The sequence below is a fragment of the Nyctereutes procyonoides genome, unplaced genomic scaffold (assembly GCF_905146905.1).
Source record: "Nyctereutes procyonoides isolate TBG_1078 unplaced genomic scaffold, NYPRO_anot_genome, whole genome shotgun sequence".
Classification (NCBI taxonomy): Eukaryota; Metazoa; Chordata; class Mammalia; order Carnivora; family Canidae; genus Nyctereutes; species Nyctereutes procyonoides.
In genome coordinates, this window is record NW_026575031.1 from 5,387,348 (window position 1) to 5,412,248 (window position 24,901).

The window sequence follows — 24,901 nt, forward strand, 5'->3', positions numbered from 1 at the left end:
TACCAAGGAAAATTTATTTCAGATTATTCAGTATGAAAATTGAAATAGTTTATATACTTTAGAATTGATTTTTCCTGGAATAACTGAGGATGAGATTTTGAAGCTTGATTTTTCTTACAATGATAAATGTGGAAAGTAATTTTTACTTACAATATGTGTTGTAATTGAACACTTAAAGTATCCCTGTAGTTTGTGAATAATGCATATTCTGTTGTGACTGAAACATATAGGATATTAGTGAAAGTACTTTAGTTTTTCAGGTAAAATTGGAAACTAAAGGGAGGAATTAAAAGGGCAAATCTATGTGAAAGAAGAGTTCAGTAATATACATGAAAACTGGGTGGGAATAACTTTGTTTCCTCATCTGAAAGGAGGAGGCTAGAGCACATGGTTTCAGAAGTCTTTTTTTAGTTTGACCATCTATGATTTTGTAGAGTAGGTCTTAGCCATGGTTGTGCATCAAAATCTTGTATAGAGCTTGTAAAATAAAATGTTCCAGTCTGTTCTTTACCATACTGACTGGATCATGATGTTTAGTGGTGCAGTATAGGCATGCATATTTTTAAAAAACTTCACAGCCTAGTTGAGAATCAGGATTATGGAAGAAAGTTTATTTTGGTTATTTATTGAGCACAACTTCTGAGAAGTCATTGGTGAGCAAAATTGATCCCTGTCCCTGTGTTATAGTCCAGTGGAGAAACATATGATCGCACAAACATTAAAATTTGTAATAAGCGCTTTAAAGGAAGAGAGCAGGGTCACATGACATGATAGGAGGACCTGTGTAAGGACAGGACAGGAGGAAGACAGGAGTAAACTAGGTGAGGTTGGATAGGAAAGGAGGACAATGGTGTCCTTAAAGTAAGACTAAAGTGTGAAAGCCCTTGAAGGGGAAAGGAGCTTGCTGTGTTAGAATAACTGGAACAAGGCCCATGTGGCTGGAGGGCAGAGAACAATGGCCAACATACTGGAAGATTTGATTGAAGGCGTGAAGCACCTTTTAGGCTGCATTGTGAATTTTGTTCTTTGCCATAATAGCAATGGGACATGATTGAAGGATTTTAAATAAAAAAGGGAAAGTTCAGGTATCTAGTTTGAAAAATTACCTCAGTAAGGTTGGAGAATTTAGTACGGCAGGAAGTGAAGACTGCTCAGTGGATGTGGACTTGGAAAAAAGTGCACATTGTAGGACTTAGTGATTGATTGGATAGTAGAGCTGAAGGAGATGATGGTATCAGAATTCATTTCTTCAATAAGTATTTGTTGAGCACCAAAATGAAATGATGCACATAAATTAGGAAGGGAAGAAAATGAAGACAGCAAGGAGGTGGGAAAAACAGAGAATATGGAGTGACCAATGGAATGGAGGTAGAGATGAGATCCAAGGATATTTGTAAGTGAGTGGTCAAAAGAGCAAGCTGAAAGGATAGGTAGTAGGTTGTGGTCAGGGAGTGACACGTTCGAATTATTGATTTTGGAAGTAGAGTAGTTCCCCGTGATGGAAAGGTCTGAGGGGTGGCTCGCTGACCTGTAGTGGCAAAGGTCAGAAAAGGGAAGGTTCAGGAATTGAGAGCTCAGGGTACTGCATAGGATATGCATACAGACAAATGGCAGACATAGGAATAGAGAGGAAAACCGAGCACAGGGAGTGCTGGGGTGTGTCCAGGCAATTAATAGGGGAAAACCACAAGGGAAAGAGTGTGCTCTGAGCCTAGAGAGAGAGAAGGAGGTATTTATAAGATGGTGGGGGACCAGTGATACATATGGATGCTGTTTTGGGAAGCAAGGAGGGCAAAAACCTTACCATCTGACCGTGAAGAACTTCAGAGAGTAAAAACACCAAAGCTAGAGGTGGTAGGGATAACCTTTCTGATTATCAATCTAGGCAAGTTGTTTATGGATGAAACAAAGTGGAAGAGTTTGGGAAGCTGGAAGTGGAGAGCTGGATCAGAGGCAAGCCAGTAGGATGTATAAATGACAGGGAAGGAAAGGGTCTCATATTTTATATGTTGGCTGATGGAAATGGAAAAGAGAAAGCAAATTAGGCACTGGTTGTTGTCTGTAGGGGTTGCCAGTAGCCCTAATGGATTGAAGATTTGGATTACCCAGCTTGTAGCAGTGTCAGACCAGCAATTGTGGTTCCCATATAGATGGCCCTGGGAGTTTAGGGGAAGTGTCCCCAGTGTTTGGAATAAGTAACCCTTTCCTAATTAAATAAAAATACGTAGAACAAACTAAGAACATAATAATCCTATCTTACAGGAAATTGTGGCAATTAAGAGAGATAATGCACATAAAGCACACGGCACTGGCCTAGCTTAATAGAGCAGTATTTGGTGTTAGTTGCCATTATAATTATGCTTGTTATTAGATGTTCAGTTCATTTTTCTTCTTTCTATTTTTACCTGACTTGATGAGCTGAGTCACTAGAGTTTGTGGGGTTTTATTCCCTTCTAAATTCCATACTTTTGGTGATTTAAAACATTTTATTGAATGTTATAATTGGCATTTCAGTTAAAAATAACATCACCAATGATATGAATTAAATTTATTCAAGAGCTAATGATTATTTCTTTATTATAGAAATGAAAACAAGTTGGGGAAAGAAGATCTTTACTATTAAATCTCAAGAGGCACTGTGAGATATGGAGGAAAAGTAACACGTAGAAGAATCAGCTGCAGAGACAGTGGTCTACAGCTCTCCCTTTACCTGGCTGTGTCACCTGGCCAGGTTATTTGCTTACTTTCCTTATTAGCGTAGACAGAAGTTTGATCTCACATGGAGTATGTGGGTTCAACTCTAGATTTCAATCCTCATATCATTACGTAGTTACTTATCTTCTGATCTTCCAGAATTAAGATCAATCATGCTGACTTCAAAGCATTGCTGTGAAGACTAAATGAATTATAAATAAATATAACTATCAGCATTATGGCTGTATCTTTATCTGTTAATGCATGTCTGCTACTATACCTGGCCAGCTGCTTGAGGCAGGTGTCTTAACCTCATGAAGCCTTGATTTCTTACCTGTCTGTAAAATGGGGATTTGAAAATATTCCCCCTTCATGAGGTATGACTAGAGAATTCAGAGAAAAAGCAAAAGCAAATGGTCTTTAAACATATGAAAAGATTTACATCCTTGTTCTTAAGAGAAATGTAAATTAAAACTATACTGAGATACCAGATGGTGAAAAAAATCTAATTGTTTGACAACTTTGGTGAATTATGGGGGAATGGGTACTCTTACACTTTGATGGTACAACCCCTGTAGAGGAATATTTAATAGCATGTAGCAAAGTTACATGCCCATTTACCCTTTGACCCAATAATCCCGCCTCTAGAAATCTATCCCAGGTATAAACTAACAAAACTTTGCCAATTTTTTTATAAGAGCAAAACACTGCAAATAACCCAAATGTCCTTTACTAGTGACATAATACTCCGGACAATAGAGTACTGTACACCTAAAAATAATTGAGTAGTATCTCTGCTGATCTCCAGTGCAGTTGACCCAGCGTAGATTTGAGTTGTGTGGGTCCACTTATACATAGGCTTTTTACTGTAAATATATGTGCAGTACTGTGAAACTCTTAAGATCTTTTTAGTTTATAGTAAGAATACAGTATGTAATACATATAAAGTATGTGTTAATTAGCTGTTTATATTGTCAGTAAAGCTTCCATCAGCAGTAGGCTATTAGTAGTTTTTTGGGGGTAGAAAGTTATATGCAAATTGGTGACCACGTGGGGGTTGACACCCCTAACCCCTGTGTTGTTCAAGGGTCTGCTGTATATGAAAATGTATGTGAGTGTGTGTATGTGTTTAGACCAAGGAAGAGAACGGTGTATAGTGGTGAACTACCTTTACCTAAAAAATAAATATATATATGTATGTTTATATTTAAAAACATGGAATGGCAGCCCCAAACTAATGAACATGGTTACAAAGGGGAGCTGGGAGAACAGAGTAGAGGGAACAAGATTAAGATTGCAAACTAAATTATTTTGAATGTACCTTGTTTGGTAAATTAGACTTTAAAACAATGTGAATGTTTTACATAATTATAAAGCAAAATTAAATAAAATGAAATCAAGACAGAGATAAATTACTAAAATTTGAAAGCAAAATGAAATGTTTATCAGTATATTGAATAGGTAGTTTCATCACATAGAAAGGAATTGTTTTTTGACACATCCTTACTGGAATATATTCTTTTTTTTTTTTTTTAAGATTTTATTTATTCATTCATGAGAGATACACAGAGAAAGAGAGAGAGGCAGAGTCACAGACAGAGGAGAGAGAGAGAGAGAGAGAGAGAGAGGCAGAGGCACAGACAGAGGAGAAGCAGGCTCCACGCAGGGAGTCCAATGTGGGACTCGATCCTGGGACTCATCCTGGGACTCCAGGATCACGCCCCGGCCCGAAGGCAGGCGCCAAACCACTGAGCGACCCAGGGATCCCCTGGGTGTTCTAATATATGTTCTAATATACGTTCTAATAATATGTTCTAATGATTAAAAGGAAAAATTGTTTTCAGCAATTTGTTAATAATTCTGGTTTTCCTATTCTGAAGCTATCTGTAATTTATATCTATTTTTATATGTACTGAGATTCTGTAAATGTCATTAGAAAACAGTTTTCATTCTAAGGGAAAATAAAAATGTAAGACAAATAAGTAAATATCCTACAATTTAAAATTTGAATTAGAAATAGTATGAACTCATGATGTAATTTCTCTTAAAAAGATATACACACAGTAACTCCTCTTTAGTACCAGATTGTTTATTCTAAGTACCATTAAAAAGAATCAGTGCTTTTTGGAGAAATAGCCAATTCTAGGTATAAGGCAGGAACATCTTGTTATAGAAAGCAAGGAAAGTACTCAAAGAATACAGGTAACAAGTCAAAGGATTCCTTGGCCAACATGAATGTGTTCCCAACAAGCAGAGGTAGGACAATTTAAGTATCAAAAGAAAAAATAACTGCCAATGGGTTAAAATCTATCAAATATGTTAAAATCTAAAAGTTTATAATGTTGGGCAGCCCCGGTGGCGCGCAGCGGTTTAGCGCCGCCTGCAGCCCAGGGCGTGATCCTGGAGATCCGGGAAGGAGTCCCACATCGGGCTCCCTGCATGGAGCCTGCTTCTCCCTCTGCCTGTGTCTCTGCCTCTCTCTCTCCTGCTCTGTATCTCTCATGATTAAATAAAATAAAATCTTAAAAAAAAAATTAAGAAGGTAATGAATTGAAAATAGATAATGCTAGAAATCAAAGTTATGAAGATGGAAACTAAACTTCGCTGAATTAAAAAATGAAAATTAAAAGTTTATAATGTTAAAAAAATAAAGTTCAGTTTCAGGAAGAATAATAAAAGTAGAAAACTGAGTAGAAAATTGAGTATATAACTCAATGAATTGTAGAAAATTGAAGGTTCTATTCAAATATATTTTGTAGCAGTGTTTAAAAGGATAAAATTATAAATGGTTTAGGTTAAAATGATCTTATAGGTCCTTTTCAGCTTTAATTTAAAATTTACATCTATTCTTTTGCTAATTTTTTTTCAGTTTCTTGTAACTTGTATATGGTTATTAGACTCTGCTTTATTTGACTTAGTGTTGTAATATTTATCTTAAAATTGATAATTTTACTAAGAAATGATAAAATGTAAGAAAAAAGCCAAATGTCAATTAAATAGGGCAGAAATTGGCAAAACATGTCTGTAATAGACCCAATAGTAAAAATTTTAGGCTTTGCTGACCATACTATCAACTCTGCAATTGCATTGTGAAAGCGGCCAGAGACAGTCTGAATGGATATATTTTTTGGCTATGTTTTGCAAAAAGTTTATTTACAAAAATAGGCAGCAGGCTTTGATATATAGAGTACTATCAGGTTTTTTTTTTTTTTTTAACCTTTTATGTCTTCCTTTCTAGGTATAAGGGACCACTGTTAGAAGAGCAAGCCCTTGCCAAGGCTGCAGAGGGTGGACTATCTTCACCTGAATTTTCAGAGCTCTGTGTTTGGTTAGGCTCTCAGATTAAATCATTGTGCAACTTGGAAGAAAGTATCACTTCAGCTGGTATTGCCATTATGTTTTACTTACTTTTGTGTAATAGTAAAGTGAAATGGTAGCTTATGATTTATAGTTTTTTTTATTTATAGTTTTATCTACAAAGTTTCTACAAAGAAAAATCATTAATATTTTGAAGAACTGCCGCATGTGATAATAAATATCTTTGGATTAAATTTTATATTCAAATTGGTTCTTAAATTTACATAAGATTATAAACAATGCTTATGGTAGAAAAAGTAGAGTCTGAATTTGATTATTTAAAAAGTTTAATTTTTGAATACTGCTTATTTTAAATTAAGGTTTTGCTTTTTTAAGGTAATTTAAGTTGTATTTGTAAGCCTGTAACTCAGGACATGGGTTCGCATAGGAATACTATTAAAAAAAAAAAAACCAAACTCACTCCTGTGCTAGCTAAGAAATGTTTAATTCATTACTGTCTTTGTAACAGGAGTCCTTGTGGGTTTTCAGTTGGTGGAATTTGAGATGAACTAAAATGGAAAATAAGAAATTATTGAGCATTTGATAGGGTGCAAAGTAACCTTCCCTTCTGAAGCTATCCTTACTTTTAAATTATTTTCTTTTCTGTCACATCCAATAGAATTCACTTGAAGCAAAGTAAAATTAGCTGAATTTAAAACATGTGGCACACAAATTCTTACATAATTAGATTATGAAAGAAAGATAAGCAGTGAGGCTTAATTAGATGATTGTATTTATTATCTGAATCTATAAGAAATACAGTAGAAAGAGATTGTTTGCTCTGAAGCCAATTAATTATAGCTGTAGTAACGTTTTTGGTATTTCAGTTACTAACAAAATATTTCCAGTTTATCTGATTTTGTGGAAAGTCCATTGGAAAATAGTTAACAGGGATTGAGATATAAAAATACTTATCTCATAATTAGATACTTAAGTTCTTAAATTTAAGTGTTACTTTATTTACATAGAAATTGTTTGATTACTTAAGGGTTAGGGTCACACTTGTAAGGATTTAGTATCAAATTGAAAATTTATAATTGAATGTAAAATCAACTAGTGGTAGATTTTACAGTTTCATATTACATGGTAAATACTCAGTAAGTCTTTTATGATTTTTCTTTAAAGGGAGAGATGATCTAGAAAGCTTCCAGCTTGAGATAAGTGGGTTTTTAAAAGAAATGGCATGTCCGTATTCCGTACTCGTATCAGGAGATATTAAAGACCGTTTAAAAAAGAAGGATGACTGTTTGAAGCTTCTATGTAAGTTATCTTTCTTTGGATATTTAAACTCGTGTTTGATGTGGTTTTTGTTATTTTCAGGATTTATGAAATTTCATTAGTGAAAGCTTTAGAAATTTTTATGTTAAAGGTTTTAACATTTTACTTAAAATATGAAGCTGACTTAGAGATACTTATATAAACATTTGTAATGTGCTAAGATTTCTAACACTTAGGATTTATTTGGCCAATATAGAATGCCCTGTGTTTGTGATTTATATATTATTTTAGTTATTTTTCCTTCATGTAATTCATCTTTCAGCATTTATGATTATATTACTTAAGTTGGTCAGTTAGAGTCCTATTTATTCTTAAAACTCTCTGAAACTAGGTAGCTAAGTAGATGATTTTGTTTTTAGTGATAGGCATTGAATGACCATTGGTTCAAAAATATTTACTGATCATTGATTATTGTACTAGAAACTGCTTTAGGCACTAGGGTTATATCATTTTTTAAAAATTTGTATTCTCTGACCATTTGAATTCTAGTGAGTGTGACCTGTTTTTGTCACTGGTGAGTTTGGAGTATAGATTACCTTGTATCTAAACAATTACCATAAATAATATATCTATTTGTATTGGTGTCCTTTAATTTTTTAAATTCAGTTTAATTTCATGCTATTTTGAAAGTTCTTTAGACAATGGCCGTTTGAAAGAATTTTTCTAGTGTCTTCTATTATTGAAGATTCTGTTATTTTAAGCTGTGCCATTTATAAAAAGATCCATGTGAAGTATTCCTTGTAGGATGTAGTGTTAATAACGTTTGTTTTGTTGGTACAGAAATCATAAGTGTTTAGTGCTAGTGATTGTAGTGTTGACATTTGAATTACCTTTTGGGTATTGGGAATAAAAATTATGTGTCCCTATTCCCCCATTTCTTACACTGTTTCCCCATCTTTCATTTAGTATGAGTCACTGATTTAGTAAACCATTGTTAATAATGAGAGGTCACAGTAACCCTTAAATACATTGGGATAGAAAGGAAACTAAGAAGCAGTGGCCTAGAGGAACTTGTATGCTGTTAGTGAGAACTGTGTATTCCATTGTGTTTCCCTTTTTGTATTATCTGCTAAAAATCTGAGCAATAATAGCAATGCAAGTTTTGGTTCAGGTAAAAGTAAAGAGGAACTATAAGAGAAATTGTTACAGATTTTTCTGATTATGAAAATACATGCCTGAAAGGTGGGGCAAAGTATGGAATTAGTGTTAAATGGGTACAGTATCAGGGAAGATAAAAATGTTCTGGAGTTGGGTTGTGGTGATGGTTTCACAACAGTGCAAATGTACTTAATGGGGATCCCTGGGTGGCACAGCGGTTTGGCGCCTGTCTTTGGCCCGGGGCGCGATCCTGGAGACCCGGGATCGAATCCCACATCGGGCTCCCGGTGCATGGAGCCTGCTTCTCCCTCTGCCTGTGTCTCTGCCTCTCTCTCTCTGTGACTATCATAAGTAAATAAAAAAAAAAAAATTTAAACAAATGTACTTAATGCTACTGTATGCTTACAAATAGAATGGTAAATTTTACATATTAAGAAATTATATACTCATCATAGAAATCTTACAAAGTAGAAAGAGTTGTAAAGAAGAAAATCATTGATAATCTCATTCCCCAGAGAGATTCATTAATAACTTCTTGGTGTATTTTTTTCTTCTCTTTTTCCATTCTACACATACATTTAAGTAAGACTGAAAGTCTATCATAGATGCAATTCCTTCTCTTCCTTTTTTGTATATGTGATTTGCAAATATCTTCTCCCATTCTTCTCTTCCTTTTTTCCCATTTAATGTGTTGTGAGCATTTCCCCGTCACTTAATATTTTTTTTAAATAATTTAAATTGGCTACATAATGCTGTAGACATAACATTTTTATAAAATGGGCATTTAGATTCTTTGCTATTTTTAATTCGTTGTTCATCTTTTTGTGGGGGGTTACTTTTACTTAAAGATTTTGAACATTTAAAAATAAAGTCTTGTTGTGTGTTGCCATACTTTGCCCCAGAGATCTTATACCAGTTCATAGCCTTACCACCATCTCTTCCATCTTTATCTTGAGTTTGACTCTCTTTAAAACATACTGCTATAAGAAGCCTCTTGATATTTTTCTTGGACTTGTTTGCAACATGTATAAAGAAAAAAGGCCCAAGTCCTTACTATGTGAAGAGCTTTTATAAATCAAGAAGAAAAAGATAAAAACTCACTGGAAAAATCTGTACAGCACAAAAGAAATGAACTGGCACTCTATAGAAAACGTTTTAAAAGAGTTGCTAATAAGCATGAAAAGATGCACAGTATTCATCAGAGTTAAAAAGTTACAAAAATAAAATGACAGAATACTATTTTTTACTTAAACCCATGAACCAACTTCTGCTAGCTTCAAACTTTTCTTCTGTAGCTTCCTCACCTTTGCGAGCCATCATAGAATTGAGTTAGGGCCTTGCTCTGGATTAGATTGGTTTAAGGAATGTTGTGACTGGTTTGGTCTTCTATTCAGACCACTCAGACTTTCTCCATACAGCAGAGCAGTAAGGCTGTTTCACTTCTTTGTGTGTTCCCTGGAGCAGCACTTTCAGTCCCCTTTAAGAATTACCAAAATGTGACACAGAGATACGAAATGAGCAAATGTTGGAAAAATAGTACTGGTAGACTTGCTCAACACTGGGTTGCCACAGATCTTCCAGTTAGTACAAAACACATTTATCTGTGTAGTAAAGTGAAATGCAATAAAACAAGGTATGTCTGTAATTTTAGATGATACTTCTCAGCTGACGTTGAAACTGCTGTGTTGTGGGATGTGTTTGTAGTGTGCATTTATAACTTTAAACAAAAACAAAATCTAGTATTTTAACTATTACAGTGAAAGTTAATTTTTTTTTTTTAAGATTTTATTTATTTATTCATGAGAGAGACAGAGAGGCAGAGACACAGGCAGAGGGAGAAGCAGGCTCCATGCAGGGAACCTGATATGGGACTCGATCCCGGGTCTCCAGGATCACGCCCTGGGCTGAAGGCGGTGCTAAACCGCTGAGCCACCCAAGGCTGCCGGCAAAATTTTTTTGAAAGACTTTATTTATTTATTTTTAGAGAGATAGAAAGCACAGGTAGAGGGGCAGAGGGAGAGAAGCAGGCTCCCCGCTGAGTGGGGAGCTTGAAGGGGGGCTTGATCTCAGGTCCCTGAGACCACTGACCAAAATGTATCAGACTTTGCTTATGAGTACTTTCCCAGGTCCCTCTGATTTTGAGACCTTATTAAAATGTCACCAGTTTTGTAAACATTTATATTTGATAACTTCAGTTTTTCCCTTCCCCCAGCCCCTGAAAACCACCATTCTCCTCTGTGCTTTGTGAGTTTGACTGTGTTAGGCTCCTCATAAAAGTGATATCACATAGTATTTGGCCTTCTGTGTTTGGCTTATTTTACTTTGCATAATGTCTTCCAGGTGCATCCATGTAGTCACGGCTGGGTTTCCTTTTTTAAGGCGGAATAATACTCCATTGTGTGTATATACCACATTTTCTTCATCTGTTGAAGGGCACTATGTCCTACTACAAAGGGATAGCAGTGCAAATCTCTTTGAGATCCCGATTTTAAGTCCTTTGGATATATACCTAAAAGTGGATTTTTAAGTTCTTGTATATTTTAACATTTTATTTTTGCCTTTTTTATCATAGTATTTTTAAGTACAGAGCTTCAAGCTTCACAGATACTGCAGAATAAGAAACGTAAAAATTCTCAATTAGATAAAAAAAGTGAAATTTATCAAGAAGTTCAAGCTATCTGTGATACTCTTGGTGTACCCAAGTCAGCAACTTCTGACATTCCGCTTATGCTAAACCAAGTGGAATCAAAGGTACTGTATTTATTTTTTTTGTTTCCTCAAAATGGAATTAAATACTAACATATAAATAAATATTGTATTAAAAATGAAAATATTTCCTTTAAGGTACATTCCGTTTCAAAAGAATTTTATCTTCTGTTAACCAAATTTTGGATTTTGAATTAATATGCATGTGACTTAATTTGCCTATAGCTAATGTTCAGGAATCTGATCTTAATGAGTGAGGGCCCTTAGACTTTTTTGAGTTTTCTTTGATAGAAATCACTTTGCAAGTTAAAGGATCCCTTTCCTAAATAAAGTTCTACTGTAGTATAATGAAAGAAGTAGAGTAATTTTCAAAGTCAAAGGCAAACTATATTTTTTAAAAAAGAATATTGTTAAAAAAAGAATATTGTTAATAGAATTGTAATATGGCTGTCTTTGGCAGTGAGCAAGCACAGTTTCTAGTGGATAGGTGTTTAGTAAGTGTTCGTTGTTTAGAGAATGAATGAATGAGTACCCTGCTGTAGTTAGAAACAACCACAAACTGTATACATTAAAATTTTTGAAATTTTCTCTTTAGTTCTTAAACTACCCTTCTTGCCTGTTGAGCCACTAATAAATTAGAATGCTACTCTTGCACACCAAATTCATCCTGGTTCCTAGGAGTCCTCTAGGAGAATAATACAGGATTCATTTTAAAGGAGAACATTCTTGCTCTTAAGAATATGTACTAAAAGCCATTTTTAGACATTCTGTGTTATACAAAATCCTTAAATAAAATACTTGTGCTTTGATAATTTATGAACTGAAAAATAAAAAGCTTTGTCTTCATTGAACATAAGAGAATTTTGGTATCATTAAAATGAAAACACAGTTTAAAAAACATTTTTTCTTTTTGTGGAACCTGCAGACCAAAGAAAAATTCTGTGAATTGCCCAAAAACATTGTTCTGGAATTAACAACTTTCTCTTCAGTACTTATTTTCTCTTTTTGTCTGGATTAAGAATGATCTGGGATTGGCTAAATTGTGTGGGGTAATTTCAAATTAAGACAGATTTCTAGGCTCTTTCTAATCTTCCAGTGCTTCTGTATATTGATCCCAAAGAGGCTTTTCCCTTTTATGGGTCTCAGTATTAAAAATATCTCCAAACCTCTTGTTTGCCTACTTGAAGTAGGCCATAATGCCTGTGTTCAAATGCTGGCAGGTTAATTATAAGATAGTTGTTACTATGGTCATTGTGGCCAAATACTTACCTAAAAAGATTTTTTTTCTCCATTCAGTTCCTATCAAAAGGAGAAATTTCCTTATTGTACATGTGATGTGTTCAGAATACACTTTGTCATCATTTGGGAAGAAAATTATTTTTTAACTTGAAGGTGTTCAAATGTGAATCTAATGTAATTATAGTAATAGTGGCAGACATGGTATTTGCTGTTCTAAATATTTATATGTAATAACTTTTAATTCTTTCATCATATATATTTATGTATGATTAGGTAGTTACTACTATTATCTACAACAGACGTATGAGGAGACTGAGGTACTGAAAGATTTAATAAATGGGACAAGTATGTTTTGGAGTAGTAGTGGTAGACTTGAGATTTGAACATAGGCAACCTCCAGAGTCTGTGCCTTTAGCCCTCTCTATTTGAGTTAATTCTCAAACTTGCTAAAACTTGTCCAATGTTGAAATCCTGGGAATGGGGATCCCTGGGTGGCGCAGCGGTTTGGCGCCTGCCTTTGGCCCGGGGCGTGATCCTGGAGACCCGGGATCCAATCCCACATCGGGCTCCCGGTGCATGGAGCCTGCTTCTCCCTCTGCCTGTGTCTCTGCCTCTCTCTCTCTCTCTGTGACTATCATTAAAAAAAAAAAAAAAAAAAAAAGAAATCCTGGGAATGGAGCTGGATGCGATTATGTGTAAGAAACTGTAAGTATGCTTTCAGAATCCCTTTTGAGTGAGGGGTTACAACTCATACTTTTAGTAATATATGAAATGATCAAAAGTGGAGGTATGTACAATAGTTGGGAAATCTACAGAAATTGAATATCTTAAAATAATAACAATATGTGAGAATTGTATCATTGTTGAACAGGCTGACTTGGCCACGAAACTAATAAAACTTAAGCTTTGGGCCACTCATTTGCAGGAGTTCTTTCCAAGCTAATTAAAAAAAAAAATACAGCTTTCTGAAGATAGAGTTCACATATCATAAAATTCACAAACAAAATAGGTAAATTTTAGTATTTTTAAATTATATTTAGTATATTTAGAGAGTACAGCCATCATCCAAATTGAATTTTAGAACATTTCCATCACCCTCAAAAGAAACCTTGTGCACATTTATAGTCACTCGCCATCACCACCACCAGTTTCTAAGCTAATTTTGTGGTCACAGTTTTTTTTTTTTTTTTAAGATTTTATTTATTTATTCATGAGAGACACAGAGGGAGAGGCAGAGACACAGGTAGGGGGAGAAGCAGGCTCCCTGCGGGGAGCTGCATGTGGAACTCAATCCTGGGATCATGCCCTGGGCCAAAGGCAGAAGCTTAACCGCTGAGCCACCCAGGCGTCCCTGTGGTCACAATTTTTAATTCTTAAAGAGTGCTCCTGACATTAAATAAGCTTCATGTTCCTCAAAAATCTCTTGATTATTTTCCCTAGTTACCTTATAACTAAGAAACTGTAGATAGGCCATTTGGCTTTGAAATTGTTTCTTTAGATAATCAAGTTACTTCCGTTAGGAGGGTTAGCCCAACTTAGGCTATCATTTTTCAGTCGTTTTCTTCAAGATAAATTACTGTTATTGGAATGGCTGATATCGTGAAAACAAAGACAAATGTCTAATATCTTTTTCACTAAAATAAAAGTGTTGGCAGTAATTCAAATTAGTGGCTTTGGAAAAGTAATGAAATGTGTATGTGGTGACTATAATTTAGAGGGCTTGCTTTCCTGTTGTCTTGCTGAACAGTGGAATCAGAATGCTTAGAATTGGAATGTGTATAAGAGTGTGGATAAGAGTGTGCTATTTCAAGGAGAAATTCCCAAAATTATTTTACATAAGTCTGTACAGATTTTCATAGTAAAACCTTTCAGTAACTACTTTCTATACTCGTCTGTGTACATTATTTCTTACTCTGGAAAAGGTGTGCTATAGTTTGAATTCATATAGCTAATGCTTCTTTGAAAAAGATACTCTTCATTGTGGTGATATTCTTTCCTGGTATGTGAAGGTATATTTCAGTTATTTCACTTTAACATTTCATTTACTCTTTAGCATTCAAAACAACATCTTAAGAAAGAATAAGATTATTTTAATTAGATATATAATTTTCACAATCTTCTATATTTACTTTTAGGTGAAAGATATTCTCTCAAAAGTCCAGAAAAATCATGTGGGAAAACCACTGCTGAAAATTGATTTAAATCTGGAACAAGCGGTAAATTCTCTCCCTTTATTAGTTTTATGTAATTAAATTAGTGAATATGGCTTAATTTTATTAGTGGACACCTAGATTTTATAATAAGTGGCATGCATTTATTATTTTGGAGAATTAAAATGGATTGATAGCATAGAGAGTAATAGGTCGGCCAAGAGTATGTATTAGCACCTAATATGTTAGTATAGTTGTGATTTGAAAGGGGTAGTTCAAAGCCAAGGTAGAAATTTGGGGCATTTTCTTTCCTTATTAGTTCAGACCATTTAGCAAGTAGATGTTTTACTTACTTGCTTGATTAAAGATGTCGTAAATGCTCCTAGTTGTAGAATTTAATTAATATGTTTACTGTCTTCTGAATATCATAAATGTCCTATCAGATACTCTTTATTATTTAAAAAATTTTACCATAAAGTCTCATGGGATCAGGAAGTGGTCACCATGTACAATATCTTTTGAATCAGTTGGAAGTATTGACCACAGTTTTTTTTTTTTTCCTCATTAAACTTTTGTTTTAATAGGTCTCAAAATTGACAGATTTTTGGTCAAGTTGTTTCCATTAAAAACTACTGATTTTAAAAACTATTATCTTAAAACTGCCACACATGCTCAAAAAAGACAAATGGTCCACAAAGTATTTTCCTTTCCTTCTGAAGGTTTTACGATACATTGTGATCATTAACCAGTCTTTTACTATTAAACTTAAATGGCCAATTGACACAAACAGTTCTGAGACCATTCTTCTACCACTGATTAAGACTGGGGTGGCAGGTATTGGGGATAGTATTCATTTAGCCTTCTGAGCTTTCTGGGCAGATCTGGTGACTTTGCCAGCTCCAGCTGCCTTTTTGTCCACTGCTTTGATGACACCCACAGCAACCGTCTGTCTCATGTCACAAACAGCATAATAGCCCAGAGGAGGATGGTCAGAGAAGCTCTCAACACACATAGGTTTGCCAGAACCATGTCAACGATGGCAGCATCCCTAGATTTCAAGAACTTGGGACCATCTTCCAGCTTTTTTCCAGAATGACGATCTGTCTTCTCCTTCAGCTCAGCAAACTTGCAAGCAACGTGAGCTGTGTGATAATCCAGCACAGGTGTATGTCCAGCATTGATTTGGCCCGAATGGTTCAGGATAATTACCTGAGCCATGAAACCAGCTGTTTCCATTGGTGGGTCATTTTTGCTGTCACCAGCCACATTGCCACGACGAACGTCTTTGACAGATACGTTCTTGACATTGAAGCCCACATTGTCCCCAAGAAGAGCCTCACTCAAAGCTTCATGTGCATTTCAACAGACTTTACTTCAGTTGTAACATTGACTGGAGCACAGGTGACCACCATGCCAGGCTTAAAAACACCAGTCTCCACTCAACCCACTGGAACAGTACCAATACCACCAATTTTATAGACGTTCTGGAGAGGCAGACGCAAGGGCTTATCAGTTGGATGAGTTGGTGTCCCTTGAACCAAGGCATGTTAGCACTTGGCTCCAGCATGTTGTCACCATTCCAACCAGAAATTGGCACAAATGCTACTGTGTCGGGGTTGTAGCCAATTTTCTTAATGTAGGTGCTGACTTCCTTAACGATTTCCTCATATCTCTTCTGGCTGTAGGGTGGTTCAGTGGAATCCATTTTGTTAATGCCAACAATTCGTTGTTTTATACCCAGTGTGTAAGCGAGAAGGGCATGCTCACGGATCTGCCTATTCTTGGAGATACCTGCTTCAAATTCACCAACACCAGCAGCAACAATCAGGACAGCACAGTCAGCCTGAGATGTGCCTGTAATCATGTTTTTGATAAAGTCTCTGTGTCCTGGGGCATCAATGGTGGTCACATAATACTTGCTGGTCTCCAATTTCCACAGGGAGATATCAGTGGTGATACCATGTTCACATTTAGCTTTCAGTTTATCCAAGACCCAGGCATACTTGAAGGAGCCTTTTCCCATCTCAGCAGCCTCCTTCTCAAATTTTTCGATATTATTTTGTCGATCCCACCTCATTTGTAGATCACATGGCCAGTAGTGGTAGACTTGCCTGAATCTACATGTCCAATGACGACAATGTTGATGTGAGTCTTTTCCTTTCCCATTTTGGTTTAGTTTTAGTGGTGGTTTTCATGATACCTGTGTTCTGGCAGCAAGCCCATTGCGAAAAAGGTTGACCACCGTTTTTAAATTTCTTTTCTGCGCATAAAGGAAGAGTGTAAAGCTTATGATTTTTGTTTTTGAATTCTTTAGGAACAACTAGAAAGAATCAATGATGCTCTTTCCTGTGAGTATGAGTGCCGCCGGCGGATGCTAATGAAACGGTTAGATGTGACAGTGCAGTCCTTTGGTTGGTCTGATAGAGCAAAGGTAAGACTGTTTTCCCAGTTGTGTCCTGTAGGTGGTACTCTGTGACAGCTCTTCAGGCTGTCTTGTCTGTTATTATAGAACTGTGCCATATTTGCACTTAACCGTTCTGTCTGAAGCACATGCCCAGGCCAACTAGCAGTCTTATCTAATGATCCTAGTCCTTTGTAAATCCCTCTCTGCAGATATCTTAATTTTTCTCCAGATCCTTCACATTTATTTAAAACTCATAGATGGTGTGAGTTATGCAATAATATGCATAAAGAAGGGGCATCATATGAGACAGATATAGTAAGCGACTGGTCAAGACAGCAGAATTTTGGAATAGGCACAAGTAGTACTGATGCCAAAACAAGTCTTCTTAAAAGTGTCTTAAGGCTATGGACTGTGTTCTAGTTGAAGAGGAGGTTGGAAGCCGGGGGCATTCCCAAATAATGAATCTCTTCATATATAGCTTGCTAGAGAGCCATCTCTCCTCACTCCCATTTTATGGCTTTAATCTGTACCCAGACCTTGTTTGGGTACCCTGCTCCACTCTTCATCATAGTCTAGAAACTCTCCAAACAGTAAGCTGGGACAATTATAGGGCTCACCACATTTGCTTTCCCTGTTTCAGAGATTACTGTTTTGTGCTCCTTGATATCCAGTGTCTGAAAATCACTGGTTCACATGGGTTGTCCACTTTTCTAGTTGTTTTAGGTGGGAGAGTAAATCTGTGCCTCTTAGTCTCAGGTATCATCTTATCATCATCATCATATTTTTATATTGACCGGAGAGTTCTGCCCCACGTTGTATTTGCTGGGGTCACTTGTGCAGCTTCATTCAGCTGATACTTGTACTGGGCTGGAATATTCAAGATGGTTGTCTTCTATGTCTCAGTTCTGCTGATTGTGATGGTGCTTTGGTTGTCTTCTTGGTTCTTATGTGGTCTCTGTCTCCATGTGGTGGTGTCTTGTATTGGTTTCCTATGGCTGTTGTAACAAATTAGCATACACTTAGTAGTGGGTTAAATAATAAATATTTATTCTCTTACAGTTCTTGAGATCAGAAGTCCTAAAATGAAGGTATTAGCAAGGTTGCATTCTCCCAGATGCTTCAGAGGAGAATCTATTTCCTTTGTATTTCCCAGATGCTTCAGAGGAGAATCTATTTCCTTTGTATTTCCTATCTTCCAAATGCCACCTGCGTACCTAGACTCTTGACCTCATCTTCTTATCTTCAAACTAGTGTCAGATTGTCCATTCTTTGTCTCTTTCTCTTCTTCATTTTCTTATCACCTTTTGTCTCTTTCTTATAAATATTCCTGTGATTATACTGGGCCTACTCAGATAATACAGAATAATCTTTCCACCTCAAGATCCTTAAGTTAATAACATTGATATCTGTAAGGTAACATATTCCCAGGTCCCAGGGATTAGGAGGATATCGACATCTCTGGGAAGCTGTTTTTTATTTTACCAGGTATCTCATCTTCCTTCTGTTGGATTTTGCTTTTACTTACGTTGTATTTCTGTATTTCTATACTCCTGCTGCTTTTTTCTTAATATATTTTTTAAAATCAGGTATTCTCATGAGTCTTCCATTTTCTCTATACTTTCCCTTCCAAAAGATAATACTCCCCTATTGCAATTTTAGGCTTTTTGCATGGCCATCCTTGGCTATTCCACTATTTCTCTCATCTGGTGACAACCTTTTTCATTCTTTATTCCCTCGTTCTTCTATAGTAAATCCTTAAGTAACTTCCTAATAAAAGGTGCATAGGAGATGATTTTTCTGAATCCTTATATTCTGAAAATATGTTTATTCTGCTGCCATATTTGATTGATAGTGTGGGTAAATATAAAAATCTAGGTTGAAAATATTTTCCCCTAAGAATACTGAAGGTATCATTTCATTGTTTTCTAGTGTTTAGTACTGCTGGTGAGAAACCTGATGTCCTTCTGTGTCCTTTTAGATGACTTTTAATTTTTCTTTGGAAACTTTTGGACTCTTTTCTCTAGTCTTGGAGTTCTGAAATTTCATAGTAAGTGTTGGTATGGGTTGTCTTCCATTTATTGTGCTAAATACTAAGTGGACCTTTGAATCTGTTAGACTCTTAGCTTTTATATTTTTCTTCATTAATTTCTTCCCTTTTGTTTTCTTTGTTTTCTCTTTCTGCAATTCTTGTTAGTCAGATTTTGAACATCCAGGATAGATCCACTTAAATTGCTTTATTTTTTTCTCTCATTTACCATCTCTTTTCCTTTTTTGTTGCACTTAGAAATGTCCTCAATTTTATTTTGTTTTTAATATTGAATCTTTGTTTTTGCCATCAGTTTTTAATTTCCAGGGAGTCTTTTTGGTTCTCGAGTTTTCACTTTTTTCCTATTTTTTCCTTGTTAATGGATGTATTATCTTCTTAAATAGAGATGAAAAATTAAAAAAAAAATTTGTCTTCAATGATCTCTTTCGTCCAGGGTAATTTTTGGTTGGTTTTTCTTAGTTTCTTTCTTATGGTGGTTTTCTTCAAATGCATGATGGTTCTTGGTTATTCATATTTAAAAGCAAGACATTGAAAAGCTCTATTTTGCTTTTTAGATTTCACATATAAGTGAAATCCAAGGGTATTTCTCTTTCTCTGGCTTATTTCACTTAGAATTATACCCTCTAGATTCATCCATGTTTTTACAAATGACAACTTCATTCTTTTTTATGGCTGAATAATAATTCCATTATTTGTGCATATATGTGTGTATACACACAGACAACCTTCCCACATCTTTTGTATCCATTCATCTATCAGTGTCCACTGAGATATTAGGTTGCTTCCATATCTTGGCTATTGTAAATAATTGTAAATAATTCTACAGTGAACCTGAGTTGTATGAGTTCTTTATATATTTTATATATTTTGGACGTAAAACCCTTATTGGTAATATCGTTTGCAAATCATTTGCAAATCACTTCTCACATTCAGTAGGTTGTTGTTTAGTTTTTTTGGTTTTCCTTGCTATGTGAAGACTTTCTTTTTTGATGTCTCATTTGCTTATTTTTGCTTTTGCTGTCCTTGCCTGAGGAGACAGATCCAAAAAAAAAAAAAAATACTGCTAAGATGCTAAGACTGATGCCAAATAGCTTACTGTTCTCTTCTAGGAATTTTAATATTGGTTTCAGTTCTTATTTTAAGTCTTTAACCCATTTTGAGTTTATTTTTGTATATGATGTAAGAAGGTAGTCCAGGTTCATTCTTATGCATGTAGCTGTCCAGTTTTCCCAGCACTATTTATTGAAGAGATTCCCCTTTCCCCCTTGAATATACTTGCCTCCTTTGTTGTATATATATATATATTTTTTAAAGGTATTTTTTTTTTTTATTTATGATAGTCACAGAGAGAGAGAGAGAGAAAGAGAGAGAGAGAGAGAGGCAGAGACACAGGCAGAGGGAGAAGCAGGCTCCATGCACCGGGAGCCCGACATGGGATTCGATCCCGGGTCTCCAGGATCGCGCCCTGGGCCAAAGGCAGGCACAAAACCGCTGCGCCACCCAGGGATCCCTCCTTTGTTGTATATTAATTGACCATATAAGCATGGGTTTATTTCTGGGCTTTCTATTGTGTTAAAGTGATCTATGTGTCTGTTTTTTTGTGCTAGTACCATACTGTTTTGATGCTGTAGCTTGTACATAGTTTATAATCAGGGAGTGTGCAAGTCCAGCTTTGTTCTTTCTCACAAGTACTTTTGCTATTTGGTATCTTTTCTGGTTATATATGAATTTTAGTATTATTTTAGTAGTAGTATTCTGATTCTGTGAAAAATGCCATTGGTGTTTTTATAGAACTTGCATTGAATCTGTAAATTACTTTGGGTAGTATGGACATTTTAACAATATTAATTCTTCTAATTCATGAGCATGGCATATCTTTCCACTTATTTGTGTTGCCTTGAGGTTCTTTCCTCAGTGTCTTATAATTTTCAGTGTACAGGCTTTTCCCCTCCGTGGCAAAATTATTCCTAGGTTTTGTTTTGTTTTTTTTAATGCAGTTGTAAATGGAATTGTTTTCTTAATAGCTCTTTCAGATAGTTTGTTATTCGTATATAGAAACAACAGATTTCTGTATATTAATTTTGTATCCTGCAACTTTACTGAATTCATGTGTTCATTTTAATAGTTTTTTTGGTGGAGTCTTTAGGGTTTTCTGTATATAGTATCATGTCATCTACACATGACAGTTTTGCTTTTTCTTTTCAGTTTGGAAACCTTTTTTTCCCCTAGCCTAATCTCTGTGGCTAGGACTTCCAGTACTGTGTTAAATAAGTGGCAAGAGTAGGCATCCTTGTTTTGTTCCTGATCTTAGAGGAAAAACTTCCAGCTTTTCACTGTTGAGTGTGATGTTTACAATAGGTTTGTCATATATGGCTTTTATTATGTTGAGGTATGTGATCTACTTTGTTGAGATTTTATCGTTAATGGATGTTGAATTCTGTTAGATATTTTTTTCTGCATCTATTGAAATGTTCGATCATGTGACTTTTATCTTTCATTTTGTTAATGTGTTTCACATTTGATTGCAGATGTTAAAACTTTTATATATGGAATAAATTCCACGTGATTATGGTGTATAATCTTTTTAATGTATTGTTGAATTTGTTTTGCTAATCATTTGTTGAGTTTTGCATCTATGTTTATCAGAAATATTGGCCTGTAATTTATTTTTGTTACTGTCTTTGGTTTCAGAGTAGTGGTGGCCTTTTCAAATGAGTATGGAAACATTTCATCTTCTTCAATTTTATGGGATAATTTGAGAAGGATAGCTATTAACTCTTTACATGTTTGGTAGAACTTAGCTGTGAAACTCTGGTTCTGGACTTTTTTTGTTGGGAATATTTTAATGACTGAATTTCATTGCTAATAATCCTATTCAGATTTTCTTTTTTTAAAAAAAGTATTTTATTTATTTATTCATGAGAGACACAGAGAGAGGGGCAGAGACACAAGGCAGAGGGAGAATCAGGCTCCATTCAGGGAGCCTGATGTGGGACTTGATCCCAGGACTCCAGGATCACGACCTGAGCCAAAGGCAGATGCACCTAACTGCTGAGCCACCCAGGCATCCCCTATTCAGATTTTCTATTTCTTCAGGATTTCAGTCTTGAAAGATTGTATGTTTCTTGGGATTTATTATAAGTGTCTAATTTATTGGCATGTAATTGTTCAATGATAATCTCTTATCCTTCGTATTTTGGTGGTATTGATTGCAATTTCTCTAATTCTCCTTGTTTCAGCTCTTTTTTTTTTTTGTGGATGAATTTGGCTAAAGCTTTATCAATTTTATCTTCAGAGAATCAGTTCTTTGTTTCATTGATCTTTTCTATATTTTTTTTAGTCTCTAGTGCATTTATTTCTGTTTTGATCTTTATTTTTTTTTTAAGATTTTATTTATTTATTCATGACAGACACAGAGAGAGAGGCAGAGACACAGGCAGAGGAAGGAGCAGGCTCCATGTGGGGAACCCGAGGTGGGACTCGATCCTGGGACCCCAGGATCACACCCTGGGCCAAAGGTGGTGCTAAACCGCTGAGCCACCCGGGCTGCCCTGTTTTGATCTTTATTATTTCTTTCCTTCTGTCAACTTTGGGCTTTGTTCTTTTTCTAGTTCCTTTAGGTCTAGATTATTTGAGGATTGTCTTGTTTTTTGAGGTAAGCCTGTATTGCTTTCCTCTTAGAACTGCTTTTGTTGTATCCCATAGATTTTGGAGTGTTGTATTTACATTTTCATCATCTCTATTTTTTAAGATTTTATTTATTTATTAAGAGAGAAAATGCAAGCACAAGCAGGGAGAGAGAAAAGAAGAAGCCGACTCTCTGCTGAGCAGAGAACCTGATGTAGAGATCAGTCCCAGAGCCTTGGCATCATAACCTAAGCTGAAGGCAGACACTTAACCGACTGAGCCACCCAGGCGCCCTCGTCTCAGTATTTTAAAATTTTCTCTTTGATTTCTTCATTGACTCATTGGTTGTTTAATACATGTTATTTAGAATCCACATGTTTATTTTTTCCAGTTGGCTTCTCGTAATGGATTTCTAGTTTTGTGCTGTTGTCACTGGAAGTGATGCATAGGATGATTTCATTCTTCTTAAATTTTTTGAGACTTGTTTTGTGGCCTAACATCTGGTCTGTCCTGGGGAATGTTCCACATACATTTGAAAAGAATGTGTATTCTGCTTTTGTATGGAATGTTCTGTATATATTTTTTAAGTCCATTTGGTCTAATGTGTTGTTTAGGGCCAGTGTTTCCTTTTTGATTTTTCTGTTTGGATGATCTATCCATAGTAGTAAGTGTGGTGTTAAAATCCCCCACTATGAGAATGGGGAAAATTAACAAGGCAGGAAACAACAAATGTTGGAGAGGATACGGAGAAAAGGGAACCCTCTTACACTGTTGGTGGGAATGTGAACTGGTGCAGCCACTCTGGAAAACTGTGTGGAGGTTCCTCAAAGAGTTAAAAATAGACCTGCCCTACGACCCAGCAATTGCACTGTTAGGGATTTACCCCAAGATTCAGATGCAGTGAAACGCCAGGACACCTGCACCCCGATGTTTCTAGCAGCCATGTCCACAATAGCCAAACTGTGGAAGGAGCCTCGGTGTCCGTCGAAAGATGAATGGATAAAGAAGATGTGGTTTATGTATACAATGGAATATTACTCAGCCATTAGAAACGACAAATACCCACCATTTGCTTCAACGTGGATGGAACTGGAGGGTATTATGCTGAGTGAAGTAAGTCAATCGGAGAAAGACAAACAGTGTATGTTCTCATTCATATGAGAATAGTGAAATATGAATAATAGTGAAAGGGAATATAAGGGAAGGGAGAAGAAATGTGTGGGAAATATCAGAAAGGGACACAGAACATAAAGACTCCTAACTCTGGGAAATGAACTAGGGGTGGTGGAAGGGGAGGAGGGCGGGGGGTGGGGGTGAATGGGTGACGGGCACTGAGGGGGACACTTGGCGGGATGAGCACTGGGTGTTATTCTGTATTTGGTAAATTGATCACCAATAAAAATTAATTTATTAAAAAAATCCCCCACTATTATTATATTAACTTATTTTATGTCTGTCAATATTTTGCTTTATGTTATCTAGATGGTCCTATGTTGGGTACATAAATATTTACAAGTGTTATATCCTTTTGTTGATTGACCCTTTTTTCATCGTGTAGTACCTGTTTATCTTTTGTTACGGTCTTTGTTTTGTCTAATATAAGGATGGGTATCCAGCTTTCTTTCCATTTCCATTTGAATGGAACATCTTTTTTTATTCCATTACTTACCATCCATTGTATCTTTAGATCTGTAGTGAGTCTCTTGTAGCATATAAATGAGTCTTGTTCTTGTATCTATTCAGCCACCCTGTGTCTTTTGGTTAGAGAATTTATTTCATTAATATTTAAAGTAATTATTGATAGGTGTGTACTTAGTTGCCATTTTGTTAATTGTTTTCTGTTTATTTTTGTAGTTCTTCCCTGTCATATCTTCTTGCCTTGCTCTCTTTCCTTGTAGTTTGATGCCTTTCTATAGTGTTATGTTTGGCTTCTATTCACTTTATTTTTTGTGTATCATAGGGTTTTGGTTGTGATTAGTAGGAGTCTTATATATAACAACCTGTGTATTTAATGGTCTATTTTAAGTTGATGAGATCTTAAGTTAAGAATGAGTTGATGAACACCTTTACTAGGAGCACTGCAGTTTTACTTCCCACTCCCACCAACATTGTATGTTTCTGGTATCATACATTATATCATTTTATTTTATATATCCCATAACTAATTATTTTAGTTATAGTTGATTTAATACTTTTGTCTTTTAGCCTTCATACCAGTTTTTATAAGTGTTTATTATATAATTGCCTTTACCAATGAGAGTTTTTTCTTTCACATATATATTTTCTAATTTCTAGCCATGG

The 24,901-nt window shown here is 35.6% G+C and overlaps 1 protein-coding gene across 1 annotated transcript in view; it reads left to right on the forward strand.

The window, feature by feature from the left end:
• FAM98B (family with sequence similarity 98 member B) overlaps window positions 1-24,901 on the forward strand; it is a 37,505-nt gene that overhangs the window by 2,450 nt on the left and 10,154 nt on the right. Inside the window, exons 2-6 of the mRNA XM_055316753.1 lie at window positions 5,933-6,078; window positions 7,177-7,311; window positions 11,000-11,178; window positions 14,508-14,588; window positions 16,837-16,953. Of these exons, the coding sequence (XP_055172728.1) occupies window positions 5,933-6,078; window positions 7,177-7,311; window positions 11,000-11,178; window positions 14,508-14,588; window positions 16,837-16,953 (658 nt within the window). The remainder of the gene's footprint in view (window positions 1-5,932; window positions 6,079-7,176; window positions 7,312-10,999; window positions 11,179-14,507; window positions 14,589-16,836; window positions 16,954-24,901) is intronic.